We start from the raw sequence: 22,734 nt of genomic DNA, 5'->3' as shown, positions 1-22,734 counted from the left end.
TGTGGTCGTAGTGTGACCTTGTCTTTGAAGAATACTGTGTAGGATCGGCCATGAGGGCCCCTATCTCATTCACCCATCTGGCGGAAGTAATGACGACCAGAAATGCCACTTTCATGGACAAATGCAGTAGGGAACAAATGGCTAGGGGTTCGAATGGTGGTCCAGTGAGGCATTTCAATACCAGATTGAGATCCCAGGCCGCAGTAGGTTGGCGAACCTCTGGGTAAATGTTCTGGAGGCCTGTGTGGGAGTGTTTAGTAATAGAGTGTGCGAAGATCAAGGTCACTTTGATATCATGATGGAATGCTGCAACATCTGCAAGATGTACTTTGATAGAGCTTGTTGCTAAACCCGAGCATTTTAGCTCCAATAGGTATTTCAACACTATCGGTAGTGGTGTTGTGGAGGCCATCAATTATTTCTCTTGACACCATGAGTAGAATCTTTTCCACTTCTTAAATTAAGTATCATGCGTGTCAATTTCCCGCTGGTTAGTCTTGTTCTGAACAGGTTAGATCGCCATGATGGAACCATGCAGGAGCCACACTTGTAGGTGGAGTTTATCCGGATTTAGGTGAAGAGTGTGATCATTGTTCTCGGACAACAGGTCCAGATAATGAAGGAGAGCTCGAGGAGCGCATATCGCCATGCGCTTCAGTAAGGATACCAGGCTTGTCTGGGTCACATCAGGACTCTCAGGATGACCATGTCTATTCATATCTTGTGTATTACTCGAGATATCAAGGGGATCCGTGGGAACACGTACATGAGATGTGTCCCCCATGTGATGAGGGAGGTGCCCCCCCAGTGATCATGGTCCCATCCCCACTCTCAAGCAGAACATTGGGCATTTGTAGTTCGTTGGGAATGCAAATAAGTCGATGAGGGGAGAGCCCCGACAGTGGAAAATAGATTGCAGGACTCCCTCGTTCACTTCCCATTCGTGGTCTCAAGAAAAGTATCTACCTAGCGTGTCCACCATTGAGTTCTGACAGCCAAAAAGGTAGGAGGCCCAAACGTCTATGTTGTGGCGTATGCACCAGTTCCACAGTTTCATGGCTTTGGTGCATTGCCTCCCTTCCCCTTGGAGATTGATGTAAACCATGCAGATCGGTTGTCGGTTATTATGCAAATTGATTCATTCCTTATGTGTGGTAGGAAATCTCAAAGGCATGGAGTACCATACGTAACTCTAGTAGGTTGATGTGTAAGTGGACCTCCGCAGGAGACCGTTTGCCTTGAACCGTGTGCTGATGCATGTGGGCGCCCCAGCCTATCAGCGAGGTGTCTGTTGTGATGACTATTTTAGGGGGTTCTTGTTGGAATGGGATGCCCATGGATACATTTTCTGGTCTTGTCCACCAGTGTAGACAGTCCAAGACCAAGGGTGGTACTGTAAATAATTTGTATAGGCTGTGCTTGCTGGGTATATATACCGAGCTCAACCAGCCCTGTAGGCAACGCATATGTAGTAGTCTTGCATGCTGTACCACAAACGCTGTGGCTGTCATGTGTTCTAGCAGTTGCAGACCTATACGGGCCAGTATTTGGGGGCTGACTCTGACCTCTGAGATAAGGTTTGTCAGTGTTGTGAATCTGTTCCATGATAGGGATGCTTTGGCCTCTATGGCATTGAGATGTGCCCCAATGAAGTCCAGTTGTTGAACAGAGATTAGAGTAGATTTTATTTTATTTATCTGCAGCCCTAGATCCCTGAATAGTCTGATCATTGTCTGGACTGTGTCCAGTTCTTTGCTGAGTTGGGCCTTTGAGAAGGCAATCGTCGAGGTATAGGAAGATCATTATCCTTTGTTTGTGTAGATGTGCTGCTACTACCACTAAGGTTTTGGAGAATACTCTTGGTGCAGTAGATAGGCTGAATGGTAGTACTCTGTACTGGAAGTATTCTTGTTGTACTGTGAACCGCAGGTACTCTCTGTGAGAGAGGTGTATAGAATTTGAAAATAAGCATCTTGGAGGTCAAGGGCTGAAAACCAATCCTCCTTTTGCAGTCCTGGATATATCATACGCAGTATGACTATCTTGAACTTCTGAGTTCGTACAAACTTGTTGAGCTTCCTGAGGTCCAAGATAGGTCTCCATCCCCCATTCTTCTGGGTCAAGAAGTAGTGGGAGTAAAACTCCTTCCCCCTGTTTGCGAAGGCACCCGTACTATGACACCTAGTAGTAGAAGATGATCGACTTCTTATCGTAACAACTGCTTGTAAGAAGGGTCCCTGAAGAGGGACAGGGATGGGGGTAGGGTATGTAGGCAGGAGGTAAAAGGGTTGGTATAGTCCAATCGTACAATCTCTAACATCCATAACCAAAGCATGGGGACAGGTTGGGTGAAGGAGATTGTTCAGATCCTCAACTTAACTTCAAAACTGTTGTTTGAGTGCAGCTGTTTGAGATGTCAACAGTTGAGATTGAGGTGCTCTCCACTGCTGCAAATGTTATCTTTGGTTCTCATATTGCCTCTGTTGCTGTCGGTTGGATGAGGAATCTCTCTGTTCCTCTGATATGGCTGGTATCGTCTTCTCTTCGCAGGTGGAGTGTAGTTCCTCAAAGTGTGAAGAGTGGCTCTAGAATCTTTCATTGAGTGGAACACCTCATCTGTCTTGGTTGAAAATAGTTTCGCTCAGTTGAAAAGTAGGTCCTCGGCTTTGGTTTGGAGTTATTCAGGTATGCCAAAGGATTGTAACCAGGATGCTTGATGCATAACCACAGTTGTGGCCATAGTCATAGCTGTCATGTCCGCCACGTCCAAGGATACTTTGAGGGCTGTTGAAGCAACGAGCTGGCCCTCATTTAGAATAGCCTTGAAATGTGTTTGTTTCTCCTCTGGAAGCTCCTTGTGAAAGAGCTCACCATAATTATCATAACCATAGTTAGCTAATAAAGCAGAATAGTTGGTAACTCTCAATTGTAGCGTCGCCAAGGAGTAAATTTTTCATCCGAAAAGGTCGAGCCTTTTCTGTTGCTTGTTTTGTGGGGTCGATCTAAACCCATGATCACCAACCAGTTGATCGCGATTGACTAGTAGATCCTAGAGCAGGGGTAGGCAACCTATGGCAGGCACGCTGAAGGCGGCACATGAGCTGATTTTCAGTGGAACTCACAATGCCCAGGACCTAGCCACCGGTCCAGGGGGCTCTGCATTAATTTAATGTTAAATGAAGCTTCTTAAACATTTTAAACACCTTATTTACTTTAAATACAACAGTTTTGTTATATATTATAGACTTATAGAAAGAGACCTTCTAAAAACATTAAAATGTATTACTGGCACACAAAACCTTAAATCAGAGTGAATAAATGAAGACTTGGCACACCACTTCTGAAAGGCTGCCGACCCATCCTAGAGGATCTCCCAGCTGATTGCGATCTCCGGCGGTGTAGTGTGGCTGCTGCTAAGGCAGACTCTCTGCCTACTCTAGCCCCATGCTGCTCCCAAAAGTGGCCTGCTACTGCCTGCAAGCACCGCCCCCACAGCTCCCACTGGCTGGGAGAGCTGCAGGGGCAGTGCTTGCAGAGAGGGGCAGCGCATGGAGCCACATGCCCCTCCTCCGCCCCCCCCGGGGCGTATTGACCCCTTCCGGGAATGGTGTGGGGCCAGGGTAGGCAGGGAGTCTGCCTTGGCCTCACTGTGCCTGCCGCCGACCAGGAGCTGCCAGAGGTAAGTGCTGCCTGGTAGGAGGCCACACCCCAATCTCCATCCCTCAGCCTTCTCCCGGAGCCAGGACCTCATACTCCTTTCTTCACATCAAACCCCCTCCTGCACCCACAAGCCCCTCCCAGAGCCAGCATCCCAAACCCCCTTCTGCACCCCAACACCCTGCCCCAGCCCCTTCCCAGAGCCAGCACCCCATATCCCCTCCTGCACCAACACCTTGCCCCAGCCCTGACCCTTCTCTCAGAGCCAGAACCCTGTACCCTCTCCTGTACCACAACACTGTGCCCCAGCCCAGAGCACCTTCCTGCACCCTGCATCTGACGAAGTGGGTATTCACCCATGAAAGCTCATGCTCCAAAACGTCTGTTAGTCTATAAGGTGCCACAGGACTCTTTGCTGCTTTTACAGATCCAAACTAACACGGCTACCCCTCTGATACTCTTCCTGCACCCAAACTCCCTCCTAGATCTTGCACACCTCACCCTCTCCTGCACCCCAACCCCCTGCCCCAGGCTCAGCCCAGAGCCCCCTTCCACACTGTGAACCCCTCAGCCCCAGCCAAGAGCCCGCACCTCCTCCCGAACTCCAACAGATGTTCTCCAGTTCTTCTTGTAAATTTCTCTGTAGCAGCTTTACGTGTTGGATATGCTCCTATTCACAGATGCAATGTGTTCAATGTTGGGAGACAGGCTGGGCAGACAGCCAGGGAGACAGGCAACTGCTCAGAATGCCAGCAACAAACCACGCAGAAATGGGCTTGCTTTTTACTGAGTTGCTTGTAAATAACTTTGTGGTCATGTTATAATTAATGGAGCTGGAATGGGGTTTCCTGCAGTCTCTTGTGTGATTGGCTTCCACGGCCATGGTAGCTTGTTGCCAGGTAGGCTTGCCACTTGTTTTTGATTGGCTCCTGGCCCCAGGCTCAGCCAATCAGAAAGCTTCAAATACCAGAGGGGTAGCCGTGTTAGTCTGCATCTGTAAAAGCAGCAAAGAATCCTGTGGCACCTTACAGACTAACAGACGTTTTGGAGCATGAGCTTTCGTGGGTGAATACCCACTTCGTCGGATGCATGTAGTGCAGAAAGTTGGAACAGTAAAATCAGTGATTGGCTGAGGCTCAGCATGTGATATGTACTGTTCTCCGTGCCGGCTTCCCTGATAAGGGCAAAACAAGTGTCGTAGGTGGTTAGGTGGTCTGTAGTAGATCCCTACCATGACATCTCCCTTGTTTTTTTTACCCCTTTTATCCTTACCCAGAGACTTTCAACAAGTCTGTTTCCTATTTCCATCTCAACCTCAGTCTAAGTATATAAGACAACACCTCCCTCCCCTTTATCATAAAGTAAGAAAAAAAATCAATTAAAAAAAATTTCCTTAACAAGTGATCTTTAAAACAGAAATGCAATAAATGTAACAATATCATCTGTTAGGTAAAGCCTCCATTCAAATGCAATTGTAAGATCTGTAACTTGTATCATTAAGTTCTGCAACCTTTTTGCAGACTTTGTAACTTCAGTTATTGTTAGCATAGCCTTTTAAGTTTTGTAACCTTTGCAAGCTCTGTGGCCTTTTCAAGTTGCCACTTGCATGAACTTCCAAGCTTTGTAATATCCCATCCCTCAGAGAGAGTGTGAACAAGGGAGCGTATGTGGGACCGGACAGAAAGGAACTGCAAGGAGAGAGGAGCCCGGAGCCGGGAGTGTCTGATATAATCTGCCCTGAAAAGGCAGTCATGAAGTGCTGAAAAGAAAAAAAGAACCTGGTATACATGAAAGGAACTGGTCTGGGAATGCTTCTCGGTGACGGACACAGGAAGGAAACTCAGTGAATGTGACAGGAGCCGCCCAGTTCCAAAAATAAGAGGAAGAAGGCATGCACACAAGACCCTGCTTCTTGACCCTCTCAGCAGCCTGGATTCATGACCAGATCTACCATGCTTCATCTTCTCAGCCTCCATGCTATCTCCGGTAACTCTCTGCCTGTGTAAGTGTGTGGGTGCATGAGGGTATGAATGCAGTGAATGTGTGCGTGTATGAATAAGCTCCATCTCTTTTCTATCTGACCTAACAGTGGCACTGTAATAAAACTAATACAAGTGTGACCCTGGGTTGTTTTTTAGGGGAACCTAGGTAACATTAGTGGTGGAGTTGCTGGGGAACCACCGATAGGGTACACTAGTGGAAAGGAGCAACAAGGAGTAGAGAGCGCATGTGGTGCCTGCTCCCCCTTCCAGGTACACTAGTGGAAAGGGAGCAAAGAATCCTGTGGCACCTTATAGACTAACAGACGTTTTGGAGCATGAGCTTTCGTGGGTGAATACCCACTTCGTCAGATGCATGTGTATGTGTATCCGACGAAGTGAGTATTCACCCACAAAAGCTCATGCTCCAAAATGTCTATTAGTCTGTAAGGTGCCACAGGATTCTTTGCTGCTTTTACAGATCCAGACTAACATGGCTACCCCTCTGATATACGTGAGGGTCGCCACCAGTCCTGAGGCATTGGCTGTGGTATTGTTACAAGCGGACCCATTGCAGAAAACAGCCCCAATAGCATTTTATTCATGCCTTTTAACACCAGTGGAGCAAAAGTTTGGCCCATGTGAAAGAGAATGTCTAGCAGCAATATGGGCGCTGAAAGTAGGGGCGGCGGTGGTGGGAGATAATCCAGTTATTATTCAGAGCACTCACATCCCCTTAAAATATATATTGCCAGGAAAACCCACCCAAGCAGGAGTAAGTAACCCAAGGGTGGCTCAGTGGACCCTGGCCTTGGTAAATCGAGGGGTCCAATACCAAAATACCCCAGGTGCTGGGCAACGACCAGGGGTCTTGCTTCAGACAAAGGGGCAAAACATGAGTGCCCTGTGCCAAAGACCAATCTAGTGCCGGTGGGTTGGGTAACCTCAATAGAGCAAGCACAGAGCCTAACCGCACCGGCCAACATTTACTTTTCAGATGGGGCAGCTTGGGTACAAGAGGGAAAAAAACACATACAGAGCGCAGTCATAAATCTGGAAGATAAGTCAGTAGTGCGAGTTTGGCCCCAAGGGTCAGCACAGCTGGCTGAATTAAAGGCAATGATGGAATGTTTAACGCTTTGGGAGTCATGTCTGGGACCTTTGGTGGTCTTTTCAGATTCTCAGTATGTGTTAGGAGGATTGACAAAATGGATCCACAATGGGCCAGTAGTGACTAGAGAAGTGCTGATGGGAAGGAGTTGGTCCATCGTAAGGCCTGGGAGGGTGTGCACCAGTGGGTCACTGCTAACCCTAATCAATTGTTAGTAGGATACGTAAAATGTCATCACAGTGCAGACTCGTCAGTGGAAGCCCTTTTTAACAATAAAGTGGATGGGTTAGCAAGAACCCCTGTGGTGGCTGCTGTCACCACACGAGGGGCCCTGCGTCGGCAGTTGAAGCAAGATGGACACCCAGAGGATTGCCCGGTAGTAGTACCAGCACGGTGGGATCAACAGGAAATTATATGTTGGTCCCATGTCTTGGCCCACGAAGGCATGGAAGGGACTCTGCAACGAGCTAGAGACATAGCCCGCTGGCCAGGACAGCGACAGAACATGACCAATTGGGTACAAAATTGTCTTACATGTGCTGCCTTTAACCCACGCCGACCAGGGGAATCTGAGGATCGGCTGCCTTTAGGTCATCAGCGAGAGCCTGGAGGTCCATGGGTTCGCCTCCAGGTAGATTTTATTGAAGGGTTACCACCCGGGGAAGGAGGATGTATCTCGCTTTTGGTGACAGTGGACGCGTTTTTGGGATGGGTAGAAGCGTTCCCCATGAAAACCCATAGCGCGGAGAAAACAGTTAAGGTTCTGTTCAAGGAGATCATTTGTAGATATGGATCTCCTGAGGTAACTGATTCGGATAGGGGACCCCAGTTTGTGTTGGCGGTCTGGAAGGCATTGTTGGATGCTTTGGGAATACAGTGAAAGCTGTATATTCCTAGGCACCCTCATAACGCTGGGCAAGTGGAGCGTATAAATCGTACCATCAAAACAGCCTTGTCTAAAGTCTTGTCAGAGAAGTGGGGGTCTGGACTAAACATTTGCCTTTAGTGCTAGCCGTAATCAGGAGCAGATCTCGGTACAGTAGCTCAATGACGCCTTTCCAATTAATGTTTGGACGACCAATGCGACTTCTGCGAGCACAATCGGTCCCCTCCCCATCTGACCTCACCAGTCCAGAACTGAGCCAACGGTATAAACTTCTAAGGGAGGAACTTCCTCAAGCTGTTCAACTCATGCAGCAAACAATGAGACAGGCTCAGGAAAAAAATGGACAAGAGGCGACAGAAACCACCCACCTGGCAGGTGAGTGATCAGGTAATGTACACGAAATGGAACACTAAGCCCTTCCAAGCAAGGTGGGAGGGGCCGTTTACTATTTGTAATAAGGGAAGTGATACAATGTTCCAAACTGACCGAGGCCCCCAGGGGAAGTGGGTCCATCAGGGACAGCTCAAGCATATAGGGGGGATGACCCCGACTCCATGTTCCTCTCTACGATAGCCTACAGTTTACAATATTTAAGTCCTTGTCGCAGCTTCTGTTTTTTTTAGAACACCAGAAAGAGCTGGTACCAGCTGAAGAACAACTGAAACGTACCATGGTGCATCATCCCGACAAAACTTCTATGTTGTCTCATGTCCTGTGTTTTATGTTTCATGTTTTATGTTTGTCTTGTAGCGCTTGTCTTATTGCTAGCATTATGGTGTTTGGGAAGAGGGAAGATACCGTATTAGGCAAGGAATAGCAGCAAACCATTCTCATAGCCCTCTAATTCCAGCTAGAATCCTCCCTCTCCTTAACCCTCCATCTCCTGCCAAATTGTCAGTCACATACCTATCCCCATGGTGGCCACCTCCGTCCAAAAGCCTGTGATAACCACCCCCTTTGCCAATTGTTTACCTTCCCACCAAATGTTCTGATTTTCATCTAAATGTTATACATGACAAGGACTGTTTGACACTCATTGTTACATCCTCCGGTCAATATTTTGATATGTATTTCTGTTACTGTGGACATGCTATGTGTAATGAAAATCTGGAATTGTTCCGGCAGTTAAAGCACTGGCATGAATGAGCGGAGGCACGCCGTCCCCCTTTGGATGGTCACCACAATTTGGGGTGACCAAGGGGAGGGAAATGTTAGGTAAAGCCTCTGCTCGAATGCAATTGTAAGATCTGTAACTTGTATCATTAAGTTCTGCAACCTTTTTGCAGACTTTGTAACTTCAGTTATTGTTAGCATAGACTTTTAAGTTTTGTAACCTTTGCAAGCTCTGTGGCCTTTTCAGGTTGCCACTTGTATGAACTTCCAAGCTTTGTAATATCCCATCCCTCAGAGAGAGTATGAACGAGGGAGCGTGAACAAGGGAGTGTATGTGGGATTGGGCGGAGAGGAACTGCAAGGAGAGAGGAGCCCGGAGACAGGTGTGTCTAATATAATCTACCCTGAGAAAGCAGCAAAGAATCCTGTGGCACCTTATAGACTAACAGACGTTTTGGAGCATGAGCTTTCGTGGGTGAATACCCACTTCCTCAGATGCATCATGCTCATGCTCCAAAACGTCTGTTAGTCTGTTAGTCTATAAGGTGCCACAGGATTCTTTGCTGCTTTTACAGATCCAGACTAACACGGCTACCCCTCTGATACTTGCTACCCTGAGAAGGCAGTCATGAAGTGCTGAAAAGAAAAGAAGAACCTGGTATGCATGAAAGGAACTGGACTGGGAATGCTTCTCAGTGACAGACACAGAAAGAAAACTCAGTGTACGTGACAGGAGCTGCCCAGTTCCAAAAATAAGAGGAAGAAGGCATGCACACAAGCCCCTGCTTCTTGACCCTCTCAGCAGCCTGGATTCGTGACTGCAGACAGACCCACCAGATCTACCATGCTTCGGCTTCTCGGCCTCCATGCTGTCTCCGGTAACTCTCTGCCTGTGTAAGTGTGTGGGTGCATGGGGGTGTGAATGCAGTGAATGTGTGCGTATATAAATAAGCTCCATCTCTTTTCTATCTGACCTAACAGCGGCATTGTAATAAAACTAATACAAGTGTGACCCTGGGTTGTTTTTTAGGGGAACCTAGGAAACACCATCATTAACATTTTTTCAGTTTCCCTGCCTTCCAAATTAAGCATACTTTATGTTTTGTACTTTTCAAGAGCTTAAAAGATCCTCTTTATGGAGTGCAATTTAAAAGATAGTATCCGGACAATATCTGTTGGCAGCAGTAGAAGCAAGTGGGCGCACCATTAGGGAGGTAGGGGAACCAAGCCCCAGTTGGTGTTCTCCCTCCCAGTACTCCTGGACCCTGAACTGTGTAGGGAGACCTCCTCATTCCAAGGCCCATGGGCCCTAGCCATGTAAGACTGGGGAACAAAAAATGTTGAGGGAGAGCCACCGAGAAAGACAGCCAACAAGAGCAGAGAAAAGCAGAAGCAGCTGGGACTTTTGGACAGTAATGATTTTTTCAGTCTGGTTGCTTTTTTCACTTTTTAGTCTAAACTTTCTTTCTCTTCAGCCTCACTCCACCTGTCTTTTATGTTCCCCTATCACCTGTCCCTTTCACTCTCTGTATAGCTAATTCCCTTCCATTAAAGTCTCACTTAAAAATATCAAAACAAAACAAAAAGCCAAACATCCCACGCCCCCTACACACAGCACAGAACCAACAGGATGCCAGCAAAACATCACATTGTTCACTTGATTGTATGTTACATAGTCTCCCTGCAACACTTTATCTTCTCTATTTAGATTATAATCTCTTCATGGCATGGGCTGTTTCTTACTCTGTGTTTGTTCAATGCCTAGTACAATGGGGCCTTCTTATGGATGGGATCCCTAGGAAATATTACAATATAAATAATAAGTACATTTTAACTTAGTTTTCTAAACACTGAATGTTTTGAAAGACTATTTCAGAACCCTTAAAATTTCTACAGTTCTTTTTCTTCGAAAAGATGACAGAAAACACTTCTTAAGAACCTTATAATTTACAATATCTTTCTACCCAGTTTATGAATAAACATCATGGATTAGGACAGCAGTGTTATGGGAACAAGGGTTACTAGGCAAATTGTGCTATACACAACTATGTGTATGTCTCACCAAGAGTATATATTTTTTTAAATGCTGTCTGATAATAGAGGCTAAATTTACCACTTAGATACTATGGAGATGGGATTATGGAAAACCTTAAGATAAATATTTTTAAAATTAATATTCAGATTACTGAAATCTTCCCCTACTTTACTATAGCAATTTTAAAGGCAATCAAATAACAGCCTTGGCGGTCCTCAGAAATGATTAACAGGCTTATAACTAAATCTTACCTGGTTTCGAGTTTGAATTCTGCAAGCTTAGCTCTGAGCTCATTTCTACTCATTCTATTAATGTAACCATTGGTCACAGCAATTTCTTTGTAAACTGGGTCACTGTAATCACTTGAACTGGAAGTGCAATGTTGTCCATTATTTTCTTCGCCATCAAGTCTACAACGCTGCTTGCCCTAGAAGAAAAAATCTGCAATTAGTTTAAAAAAGCTAAATAGAAGTTAAGTAATTACAACTGACACATACTTCCATCACCAAAACTCAATGTAGCATCATGCAGTTTTCCTCACACATGGTATGTATTGGTTTATATAGCTAAAAATACATCAATATGCCAACTATCAGTTTTGAAAGGCCATTCTGTCTCCTTCCCATCATATATCTTTACAATATACAGATCATAGAAAAAAGAAGAGACTAGGATTTAAAATTTTTTTTGGTATGATACAGGGATGTAAAATATTAAATGTTAAACAGCAAGCATTAGTCTTACCGTTAATCCACCCTAACCATTAACCCCCAGCCCCAGGCCGGCAGGATTGGCCCCAGCCCCTCTCCCTTTAATCAATTAACCAGTTAAATGTAATTTTAATCGTTTAAATGGTTAACTTTTTAAACAATATTTCCATCCCTAGTACAACATACCAATGGGGAAAGACAGTGGGAGCAGACATTTGTCACTTTTACGCGTAATGAAAGTGCCACTCCTCCTAGAAATGTGAGTAGTCAAAGGCTTAGCTGGATAAGGGAAAATATAAGAGTTTCTACACCAATTTTGACCAAGATTTGTTGGCAAATGTGTAATACTGTATAAAGTCAAAATGACAACTAAGCTTTATAGTTACTCTGTTCAGGAAAGGAGCTGCAAATTCACATTTCATTCTACCACATCTCACTTTAAATCACTGTATCTAGGTGGTCATCTACACTAAAGGCTATTTCACCCCAAAAAACCGTTCTGCATTTTTGTACACATGATGCATTGTAACTTTTTCTGAAGTTTTCTCTGATTGTCAAGTTTGAAAGAATCTACAAGCTGCCATCACTTCTCATTTCTACAGATGGTTCTTCCAGCTCAAGCCCATGGACAGAGTAATACGTAAGCTTGCCATCCTATTTTCTATGCCATCCTAGAGAGGATATCAGTCATCAGAGCTGCCAGAAAGGCCAGTATCTTCCATTGGCACTTAATTCATGTAACTGTTTTGATCCCCACTGCAGGTGAAGTATACACCTTGGTGCATTATCTCAGATCACGTTTCTCTTTGAGGCTTTGCAGAGTTTTGATGTGAAGGATGTGTCCCTCCATATTATAATCCACCCAGTTTATCAGAAATACATCACATTGTACAAGAGACTAACACCAACAGCAATGGATTCTACCATTTGAACTCACTGTACCCCCAAAGTGTTCACCAAGCGTCTGGCAGTAGTGTCAGCCCACCTGAGAAGACCTGGTATTTGTCTTGTGTATATGCATATCTCACTGACTGGCAGAGATTATTCATCCCAAAAGATGCAATATGCTTTCAGGAGAGCATCAGGACTCTTCCATCATTGGGCATAAGACAAACTTGAAAAGTTCACTTTCACCACTGTGTAGGCAGTGGAGTTTATGGAGCAGTCCTGGATTACAAATCTTCTAAAGCTATCTCCCAAAGGGCAGATTCCAGACCATGCTCAAAATTATCCTTGAGTTTCAGGTAAAACTCTCTGAGACAACTCTCTGATTTTGCTTTGTACTGTTAGCATTCATGCATATAATATTATTGCTCTAGTAAAAAGTGGCTAAGATCACTGCAAATTTGGCCAAGAACAGTTCATCAGCCCCATCTCAATTGCATGGATCTCCATACACTCTGCAGCTGTGCTCTCCTATTGAGACACTGTCTAAGGCCATGTCTACATCTAAAATTTTGCAGCGCTGGTTGTTACAGCTGTATTAGTACAGCTGTATAGGGCCAGCGCTGCAGAGTGGCCACACTTACAGCAACCAGCGCTGCAAGTGGTGTTAGATGTGGCCACACTGCAGCGCTGTTGGGCGGCTTCAAGGGGGGTTCGGGGAACGCGAGAGCAAACCGGGGAAGGAGACCAGCTTCGCCGCGGTTTGCTCTCGCGTTCCCCGAACCACCCTGCAAACCGCAGGGAAGGAGACCTGCTTGCTCGGGGGTTCGAGGAACGAGAGAGCAAACCGGGAAAGGAGACCAGCTTCGCCGCGGTTTGCTCTCGCGTTCCCCGAACCACCCTGCAAACCGCAGGGAAGGAGACCTGCTTGCTCGGGGGTTCGGGGAACGAGAGAGCAAACCGGGAAAGGAGACCAGCTTCGCCGCGGTTTGCTCTCGCGTTCCCCGAACCACCCTGCAAACCGCAGGGAAGGAGACCTGCTTGCTCGGGGGTTCGAGGAACGAGAGAGCAAACCGGGAAAAGAGACCAGCTTCGCCGCGGTTTGCTCTCGTGTTCCCGGAACCACCCAGCAAACCTCAGGGAAGGAGACCTGCTTGCTCGGGGTTCGGGGAACGCGAGAGCAAGCCGGGGAAGGAGACCAGCTTGATTACCAGAGGCTTCCTCAGGTATGCTGGGATACCTGCTTATTCCACGGAGGTCAAGAAAAGCGCTGGTAAGTGTCTATACTTGATTACCAGCGCTGGATCACCAGCGCTGGATCCTCTACACCCGAGACAAAACGGGAGTACGGCCAGCGCTGCAAACAGGGAGTTGCAGCGCTGGTGGTGCCCTGCAGATGTGTACACCTCCTAAGTTGCAGCGCTGTAACTCCCTCACCAGCGCTGCAACTTTCTGATGTAGACAAGCCCTAAAACAGAACATGTTTTCAAAGGCATCCACTTCACTCCAACTCCCTCATTTCCTTGGATAACAAACACTTCAGGAATAGGCTGGAGAATTCACTTAGGTCAGTTCACAACCTGAAGCCCTGGGACAGTATGGATAGTACTTAAAAAATATACATTATAAAAATGACATTCACTGACTGATTTCTTTATGTAAAATATGAAATTGTTTCTAAATAGCGAGGTGACTGCTCTTCAATGAAAACCAGTGACCTGCCAAGTATTGGGATTAACAGAGAAGACATTTTAAACAACACAAAACCAAAGTTTGAATACATTTTACAAAAGGTAAATCAATTGTAAACAGAAATGAAAGCATAAAATGTTTTAGCTGAAAGAATGTGCCAGGCTTAGGGCCTGTTGAAAAAAACAGGGGCTTGGATAAAAAAATAAAACATTTACTGCAGAAGACTCAGCTCAAAACACATTAATAACAACTCTATCAGGTAAACTGCTGGATTTGGGACCACTGTTGTGGAACAATATCAACATTTTTCTTGCATTTTTTTAAACATACATGCAGGTCTCTGCCTTAGCCAAGACTGTCACCAACCACACGGCACTTATGTACAGAATGTTTTTTTTATTTAAATACATTCTCTTGTCATCAAGTTCCTTCAAAAAGCAAGACTAGTCTAATTTAACAAGTATCAAAGAGAATGGACGTTGATCTATATAACAAGTGCAGATTGTGCCTCCTGAGACACTTTTCCAGTTCCCCAAGTACACCCCTTGATCCAACCACTCTGCAATAGGTCTCTTGGGATACACCTCCCATATTGCTAACCATGTCACATAGCAGGTCCAACTATACTTGGATCCTGACAAAAGTTCCCTTTCAGGGGCCTGTAGTCAGTAACAATATGCAGTGACACCAGAGCATTTTCTGCAAAATAAAATATGACACATTTTGCTCAAACAGTACACAGAGATTTGAGAATTTGCTATTTTTAACCTATGATATCTACAAGGACCAAGGATTCCCAGAGGATTCTGGGAGTCTGGGGCAAAGCAATTTCGGGGGCCCCTTCCATAAAAAAAAGTTGCAATACTATATTCTCGTGGGGGCCCCTGTGGGACCCAGGGCCTGGGGCAAATTGCCCCACTCCCCCCCCCCCCCCCCGGGAAGCCCTGACAAGGACAGTGTATTACTTATGGCTTTCCCCATAAGCCCCTAGGTCAGGGGTCGGCAAGCTACAGCACACTTGCCAAATGTGGCACGCAAGTCGATTTTTAACGGCACGCGGGGCGGACTGAGCTGCTCAGCCCGCCGTCGCTCTGGCGCTTTCTGCCACCGGCTCCTGGCAGCCAGAGACTCTCCACCAGTCTCACTCAGCACCTACTGCCGGCTTTGGGGAAGGAACCCCAGGCTGGCAGGGGGCTGAGATCCCAGTTGGCAGAAGCTCCTGGCTGAAGCCCCAGATTGGCGGTGGACTGAGCCACTCAGCCTGGAGCCACTCTGGGGTTTCCGCCGTGGGCTTCTGCCAGCTGGGGTCCCCCCTGCAGCAGCCCCACTCAGCACCCACTGCTGGCCTGGGGGAAGGAACCCCAGGCTGGCAGGGGGCTGAGACCCCAGCTAGCAGGAGCCCACGGCAGAAACCTCAGAGCAGCCCCAGGCTGAGCAGCTCAGCCCGCTGCCGCTCTGGGGTTTCCACCGCGGGCTCCTGCCAGCTGGGGTCCCCCCTGCCGCAGCCCCACTCAGCACCCACTGCCGACCTGGGGGAAAGAACTCCAGGCTGGCAGGGGGCTGAGACCCCAGCTGGCAGGAGCCCACGGCGCAAATCTCAGAGCAGCTCCAGGATGAGCGGCTCAGCCCGCTTCCGCTCTGGGTTTCCGCCGCGGGCTCCTGCCAGCTGGGGTCCCCCCTGCCGCAGCCCCACTCAGCACCCACTGCCGACCTGGAGGAAAGAACTCCAGGCTGGCAGGGGGCTGAGACCCCAGCTGGCAGGAGCCCACGGCGCAAATCTCAGAGCAGCTCCAGGATGAGCGGCTCAGCCCGCTTCCGCTCTGGGTTTCCGCCGCGGGCTCCTGCCAGCTGGGGTCCCCCCTGCCGCAGCCCCACTCAGCACCCACTGCCGACCTGGAGGAAAGAACCCCAGGCTGGCAGGGGGCTGAGACCCCCGCTGGCAGAAGCCCGCAGCTGAAACTCCAGAGTGGCGGCAGGCTGAGCCGCTCAGCCTGTAGCCGCTCTGGGGTTCCCGCTCCTGGCCCCTTGCCAGCCAGGGTCCCTCCCTGCCGCAGTCCCACTTACCTTGCGCAGGTGCCCTTCCAGACAGGGTCCAGGCCTCTGGCCCTGCTCAGCCCTACCGGGGCCAGCTCACTCACCACAGCTGCTGATCTGGGGTTCTGTGTGCTGACCTCCTGCCAGCCAGGGTCTGGATCTCCAGCCTTGTTCAGCCTGGTTTCTGGCCTGGAGTCCCTGCAGGCCACCCTGGGCTCTGCTCCTAGCCCTGGATCAGTGCTCTGCAGCCTCCCTACTGTGGCCCACTGTCCCCAGCCTGGGACAGTGAGGGTTGCACACGAGACAAGAGGGGGTGCAGCTGAGCACCGCCATCTTAAAATTGCTTATCTCAGACCACACTACGTTTGACCTTGTGCCTGCCTTCTATCGCCATTTTTTTCCCCAGAGAGTTGAAGGAAATATTTGACAAAATGGCAGCTCCTAAGAAAGTGAAGCTAGATGTCTGATCATTTCAGTCTGCTTGGACAAACGCATTTGGATTTATTGAAAAGAAAGACTGTGCTATTTGTGCTTTCTGTTATGAAAATATTGTTTGTCGCACATCAAGTGTTCGATGACATTTTGAAACGAAGCATGAGAAAACCTTTCTTGATGAAACAGACAAGACTGAATCAATCAAAAAGGAGGTAGCAGCCTATGAGAAGCAAAGCAGTGTTTTTAAAAGCTTAAGTGTAAGTAAAAATCAAGCTACAGAAGGAAGTTACAAGATTGCACAGTGCATTGCAAAAACCGGAAAGCCGTTTGCAGATGGGGAATATATAAAAGAAGTTTTTCTCAGCAGTTCGGAGATTTTGTTCAATGATTTGCCAAAAAAAGATACAATCATATCTAGAATAAAAGAACTGTCCATCTCTGCCAGAACAGTTGAGAGACGCATAAGTGAAATGGCAGAAAACATTAAGGAAAAGCAGACAACTGCATTGAAAGACACAGCAGTGTTTAGTGTTGCAGCTGATGAGAGTGTGGATATAAACGACGTTCCACGTTTGGCAGTTGTTGCAAGATACTGTGCTTCTGATGAAATCCAAGAGGAACCTTGTTGCCTAAAACCCCTGCATGGCACAACAAAGGGGGACGATATACTGGAAAGTTTTGTAAACCATTTTGAAGAACGAGGAGTTGACATCAGAAAAATATTTTGGGTGACAACAGATGGTGCTCCTGCCATGGTCAGAAAACAGAAGGGATTTGTAAAGTTGCTTGAAGATCAAATTGGCCAGCCCACAGTCAAATTTCACTGTGTCATCCATCAAGAAAACCTGTGTGCTAAAATTTCTAATTCAGAGCTTAATAATGTGATGAATACAGGGGTGCAAATAGTGAATTTCCTTATTCCTCGATCTGCTTTGACTCACAGACAATTTCAAGCACTGCCAGAAGAGATGGACAGTGCTTATAATGACATCCCACTTCACAGCAACATTCAGTAGCTAAGTCGTGGCAAGGTTTTGGTGCACTTTGTAAACTGTTTTAATGCAATCAAGGCCTTTTTGTTGGAAAAAGAACAGAACTACCCTGAACTGGATGATGACAAATGGCTGTGTAAGATCATGTTTCTAACTGATATCACCACTCACCTAAACGAACTCAACCTCTGTCTCTAGGGTGCAGGGCAAACAGGTCTGGATCTTTATGAAGCCTGGAAAGCATTTGCTGTGAAACTAGCAGTTTTTTCCAGGGATATTCAAACTTCTACTTTTCCGCTACTTCCTCAACACATAAAAGAGCTATGGGCACGTTGCACTGTCAATGTCGATGAGATTGGAAAGTACATGCAAGAACTGGAATCAGAATTTTCTGACAGATTTCAAGATTTCCAGCGATTTGGCCTAATGCTTTATTTTCTAATTAAACCTGAAAAGTTCAGTGAAAGCGACTTGGATTTGGCTGTATTTCAGTGGATGTGTGTTGAAGATTTTGAAATGCAACTCATTCAGTTAAAAAGATCAGAATTGTGGGCATCAAAGATTGTGGATCTGCAGAGCGCACTTGAAGCTACTGAGAGAGAGAATGGGGCGTCTATTCTGACCTGCTGGACGTCCCAGCCAGTGAAATTTAACTGTTTGAAGAAAATTGCGTTTGCAATGCTTTCAGTACTTGGATCCACATACCTGTGTGAACAGGCATTTTCACACATGAAATCTGTCCTCTGTCCCTCTCAGAGCTGGTTAACAAGTGATCACTCAGAAGCCTGTGTGCAGCTTAAAGTATCCAAATACATGCCAGACATTGGAAAACTCAGCAAGGAAAAGCAAGGGCAAGGATCACATTAAACTGATAAGATCTGCATTTTAATTTAATTTTAAATAAAGCTTCTGAAACATTTTGAAAACCTTGTTTACTTTACATATAACAGTAGTTTGGTTATATATTATAGACTTATAGAGAGACCTAAAAAACGTTAAAATGTATTACTGGCACGCGAAGCCTTAAATTAGAGTGCATAAATGAAGACTCGGCACACCACTGCTGAAAGGTTGCCGACCCCTGCCCTAGGTAGACATGATTTAGCCTCAGTGGCCCCTCCCCACTCTCTCTGGGCACCAAGTTACAGCTTTACTTGTCAGTTCACAGCCTGCTGACACTCCGTCCCACCCCCCCCAACACCTTTTAACAGAGCAGCCCTCCCACTAGACCTGAGGCTGAGCGCTCCCTCTTTCCAGCTATAAAGCTGCATATTCCATCCACTCCCAGTCTTTATTTAAGCCTAATTTAACAGTCTCAGTTTGCACACTAATTCCAGTCTGCAGTTTCTCATTGGAGTCTGTTTTTGAAGGGTTTTTTTGTTCAAGAATTGCGACTTTTGGGTCTGTAATTGAGTGTCCAGAGAGGCTGAAGTGTTTGCTGACTGCTTTTTTAATGTTATAATTTTTGACGTCTGGTTTGTGTCCATTTATTCTTCTGCGTAGACTGTCCAGTTTGGAAGTGGATGGGTCATTACACAAACTAAAAACTATTTCCCCATGCTAATTTTTCTGCTCCTGTTACTCACACCTTCTTGTCAACTGTTTGAAATGGGCCATCCTGATTATCACTACAAAAGTTTTTTTCTCCTGCTGCTAATAGCCCACTTTAATTTATTACTCTCATTAGAGTTGGTATGGCAACTCCCATTTTTTCATGTTCTCTGTGTATATGTATGTGTATGTGTATATATAGATCTTCCTACTGTATTTTCCACTGCATGCTTCTGATGAAGTGGGTTTTAGCCCATGAAAGCGTACGCCCAAATAAATTGGTTAGTCTCTAAAGTGCCACAAGTACTCCTCATTCTTTTTACTTATTCTGGTATAAGTGCCCTTTCCCAGGTTAGCTATGGAAAGGTTTTAAGGCCTAGTCTACACTTAAAAACTTAGGTTGACATAGCTACAGCACTCAGGGGTATGAAAAATCCACAGCCTCCTGAGCATCGTAACTATCCTGACCTAACCTCATGCAGACACAGCTAGGTCAACATAAGAACACTTCTATTACTGTAGTGACCATCACCTGGGGAGGTGGTGTTTCTACAGCGATAGAAAAACCCCTTCCATTACTGGAGTCTGCATCCACACTACGGGGTTATGTTGGCACAGCTCTGGCACTGTAGTTACATCCTTGTAATCGTTTAGACTAAGCTCATTATCAGACTTAACTGCTCCACAAAAGCATAGCAAAAGCCCGGCATTATCACTTAACTAGAACACGGCCGGTGCAAGGATAATTTGCACCCTGGAGCATCACTTATTATAAACTTTCAAAAATGAATACAGTGGAGTCACATCTTACGTGGGGGTTAGGTTCTAAGGTTAGCGCATAAGAGGAAAATCGTGTATAGTAAAAATTACGATAAAGTACAGTACACATAGTATACAATAGAACAGGGGTCCTCAACCTACAGCACGCGTGCGAAAAGTGGCACGTGAGCCGATTTTTTTTTTTTTTAATTGCAGGCTGTGAGTCCCAGCCACCGCTGAGACTGCAGCCAGCTTGGGGTTCCATTCACTCAGCCGGAAGCAGACTGAGTGGGGCTGGTAGCGGGCTGAGCAGGCTGGCAGCCGGAACTCCACTGTGGGTCTGGGGTTCCGTCTGCTGGCTCCTGTGGAGTTCCGGCTGCCAGCCTGCTCAGCCCGCTACCAGCCCCACTCAGTCTGCTTCCGGCTGAGTGAATGGAACCCCAAGCTGGCTGCAGTCTCAGCGGTGGCTGGGATTCCATCCGCCGGCTCCTGCCAGCCGGGGTCCCAGCTGCCAGCCACCAGCCCTGCTCAGCCACTGCCAGTCAGGGTCCCAGCCGGCGACTCCACTCAGCCTCCTGCCGGCCTGGTGAACGGAACCCCAGGCTGGCAGCAGGCTGAGCGGGGCCAGTGTCCAGGATCCTTCCAAACAGCTGCTCCCAGTCCTAACCATGAAGGAGAACAAGCTGCTCTAAGCCAAGAGCTGGGCTGGCAAAGACTGGTGAGGGCCGGGTGGAAGTGCTGAACACCCCAAAAGGCACGTGGAGAGCCTTGGCAAACACATGGTTGCTGTTTGCTGGGTTCCCATCAACAATCTTTGCTCAGAAAGAATTATTCTAGTTCAGGGCTGGTGTAACCACTAAGTGATCTAGGCAGAAACACAGGGCACCAAGATTTGGGGGCACCAAAAAGCAGTGCCCTCAATTTTTTTTTCACTACTGTGGAGTCACATCTTACGCAGGGGTTAGGTTCTAAGGTCAGCATGTACGAGGAAAATCACATATGGTGAAAATTACCATAAAGTACAGTACACACAGTATACACTAGAACAGGGGTCCTCAACCTACAGCACATGTGCCAAAGGTGGCATGTGAGCCAATTCCTCCTAATGACAGGCTGCGGGTCCTAGCTGCCACTGAGCCCGCTGCTGGCCTGGGGTTCTGTTCACTCAGCCGGCAGCGGGCTCAGCAGGCTGGCAGCTGGGACCCCGGCTGGCAGGAGCCGGCGGATGGAATCCCAGCCAGGGTCCCAGATGCCGGCCCTGCTCAGCCCAGTGCCAGCCGGGGTCTCAGTCAGTGGCTCCGCTCAGCCTCCTGCCGGCCTGGGTGAATGGCCTGGGGTTCCATTTACCCAGGCTGGCAGGCGTCTGGGACACCGGCTGTCAGGAGCCAGTGGTTGGAACCCCAGACGGGCAGCAGGCTGAGCTGCTCAGCCCGCTGCCAGTCTGGGGTCCCAGTGGCCAACCCCGTTCAGCCCGCTGATTGTAGTTGCAGCTGCTGGCCCCTTGCCAGCTGGGGTCTCAGCCGCTGGCCCCACTCAGCCTCCTACCGATCCGGATGAACGGAACCCCAGGCTGGCAGCGGGCTGAGCGGGGTTGGCGGACGGGATCCCGACTGCCAGGAACTGGTGAACGGAACCCCAGACAGTCAGCGGGCTAAATGGGGCCGACGGCAAGGACCCCAGACCAGCAGGAGGCTGAGTGGAGCCGCTGGCTGGGATCCCGGCTGGCAGCAAGCTGAGTTGGCTGAGCAGTCCTGGCAGCCAGGACCCTTGTCTAGGGGGCAGGCTCAGCAGCGGCCGGGACCCGCAGCCTGTGGTTAAAAAAAAATTGGCTCATGTGCCACCTTTGGCACATGTGCCGTAGGTTGAGGACCCCTGTTGTAGTGTATACTGTGTGTACTGTACTTTATGGTAATTTTCACAACACATGATTTTCCTTGCATGCACTGACCTTAGAACAGGGGTCTCAAACACGTGGGCTGCATGCGAGCTCCTCACAGCCCCCCAGCGTTTACCTAGAGCAGCTCTGGCCCGGGGTGCACCGCCTGCCTGCCCTGCCCCTGCGCTGCTCGGGGAAGCAGAAAGAATGTGAGAGAAGAGAGGCGCAGGGGCATACCTTGATGTTGCTTCAGGCACCACCCCCAGCAGCTCCCACTGGCCACAGTTCCCCCTTCCCGGCCAATGGGAGCTGCTGGGGGAGGTGCCTGAAGCAACAGCAACACAGGCCCCTGCCCCTCTCTTCCCCAAACTTTGTTTTGCTTCCCAGAGCAGCATGGGGGCAGTGTGTGCAGGGCCAAAGCCCGCCCCCCAAGCTCCTCCTGCACCCCAACCCACTGTCCTAAGCCCCTTGCTGCACCCCGACCCCCTGCTGTACCCTGCACCCTGACTCCCTGCCCTGAGCCCCCTGCTGCACCCTGTACCCCAACTCCCTTCCCTAAGCCGCCTGCCACACCCTGCACCTGACTGCCTGCCCTGAACCCCCTGCTGCACCCCACACCCCAGTTCCCTTCCCTGAGCAACCTGCTGCACACTGACCCCCCTGCCCTGAGCCCCTTGCTGCACCCTGTACCCCAACCCACTGTCCCGAGCCCCATGCTGCACCCCGCACCCCAGTCCCCTTCCCTGAGCGACCTGCTGCACACTGACCCCCTGCTGCACCCCACACCCATCCTGCACCCCCTGGGAGAAGGGAGGGGTGGAGTTGGGATGGGGATTTCGGGGAAGGGATTGGAATGGGGGCGGGGCAGGGGTGGGACCTTATGGAAGGGGCGGAGTGGGGGCAGGGCCAAGGGCAGCGGGGGGGGAGGGGTGTCAGTGATGCGGCCCTCGGGCCAATGTACTAGTCCTGGTGGTGAGTGGAGTCTGGGCCCTGGGATAGACCCTAAGCCCCGTGAGGTG

At 48.3% G+C, this 22,734-nt stretch overlaps 1 protein-coding gene across 2 annotated transcripts in view; it reads right to left on the bottom strand.

Annotated features, from left to right (window-relative positions):
* ERI1 (exoribonuclease 1) overlaps nucleotides 1-22,734 on the bottom strand; it is a 35,692-nt gene that overhangs the window by 12,564 nt on the left and 394 nt on the right. Inside the window, exons 1-2 of one of the 2 annotated variants that reach the window (XM_030565574.1) lie at nucleotides 11,720-11,746; nucleotides 11,033-11,208 (exon numbers count right to left, since the gene is read on the bottom strand). In XM_030565574.1, the coding sequence (XP_030421434.1) occupies nucleotides 11,033-11,085 (53 nt within the window). In that variant the 5' untranslated portion in view covers nucleotides 11,086-11,208; nucleotides 11,720-11,746. Of the gene's footprint in view, nucleotides 1-11,032; nucleotides 11,209-11,719; nucleotides 11,747-22,734 lie in introns of those variants that run through there. The other variant, XM_030565572.1, reaches the window with a different exon arrangement.

Source organism: Gopherus evgoodei, chromosome 5, assembly GCF_007399415.2.
Source record: "Gopherus evgoodei ecotype Sinaloan lineage chromosome 5, rGopEvg1_v1.p, whole genome shotgun sequence".
NCBI lineage: Eukaryota > Metazoa > Chordata > Testudines > Testudinidae > Gopherus > Gopherus evgoodei.
Note: the sequence above shows the minus strand (reverse complement) of the source record. Positions and strands in the feature narration are given on the sequence as shown.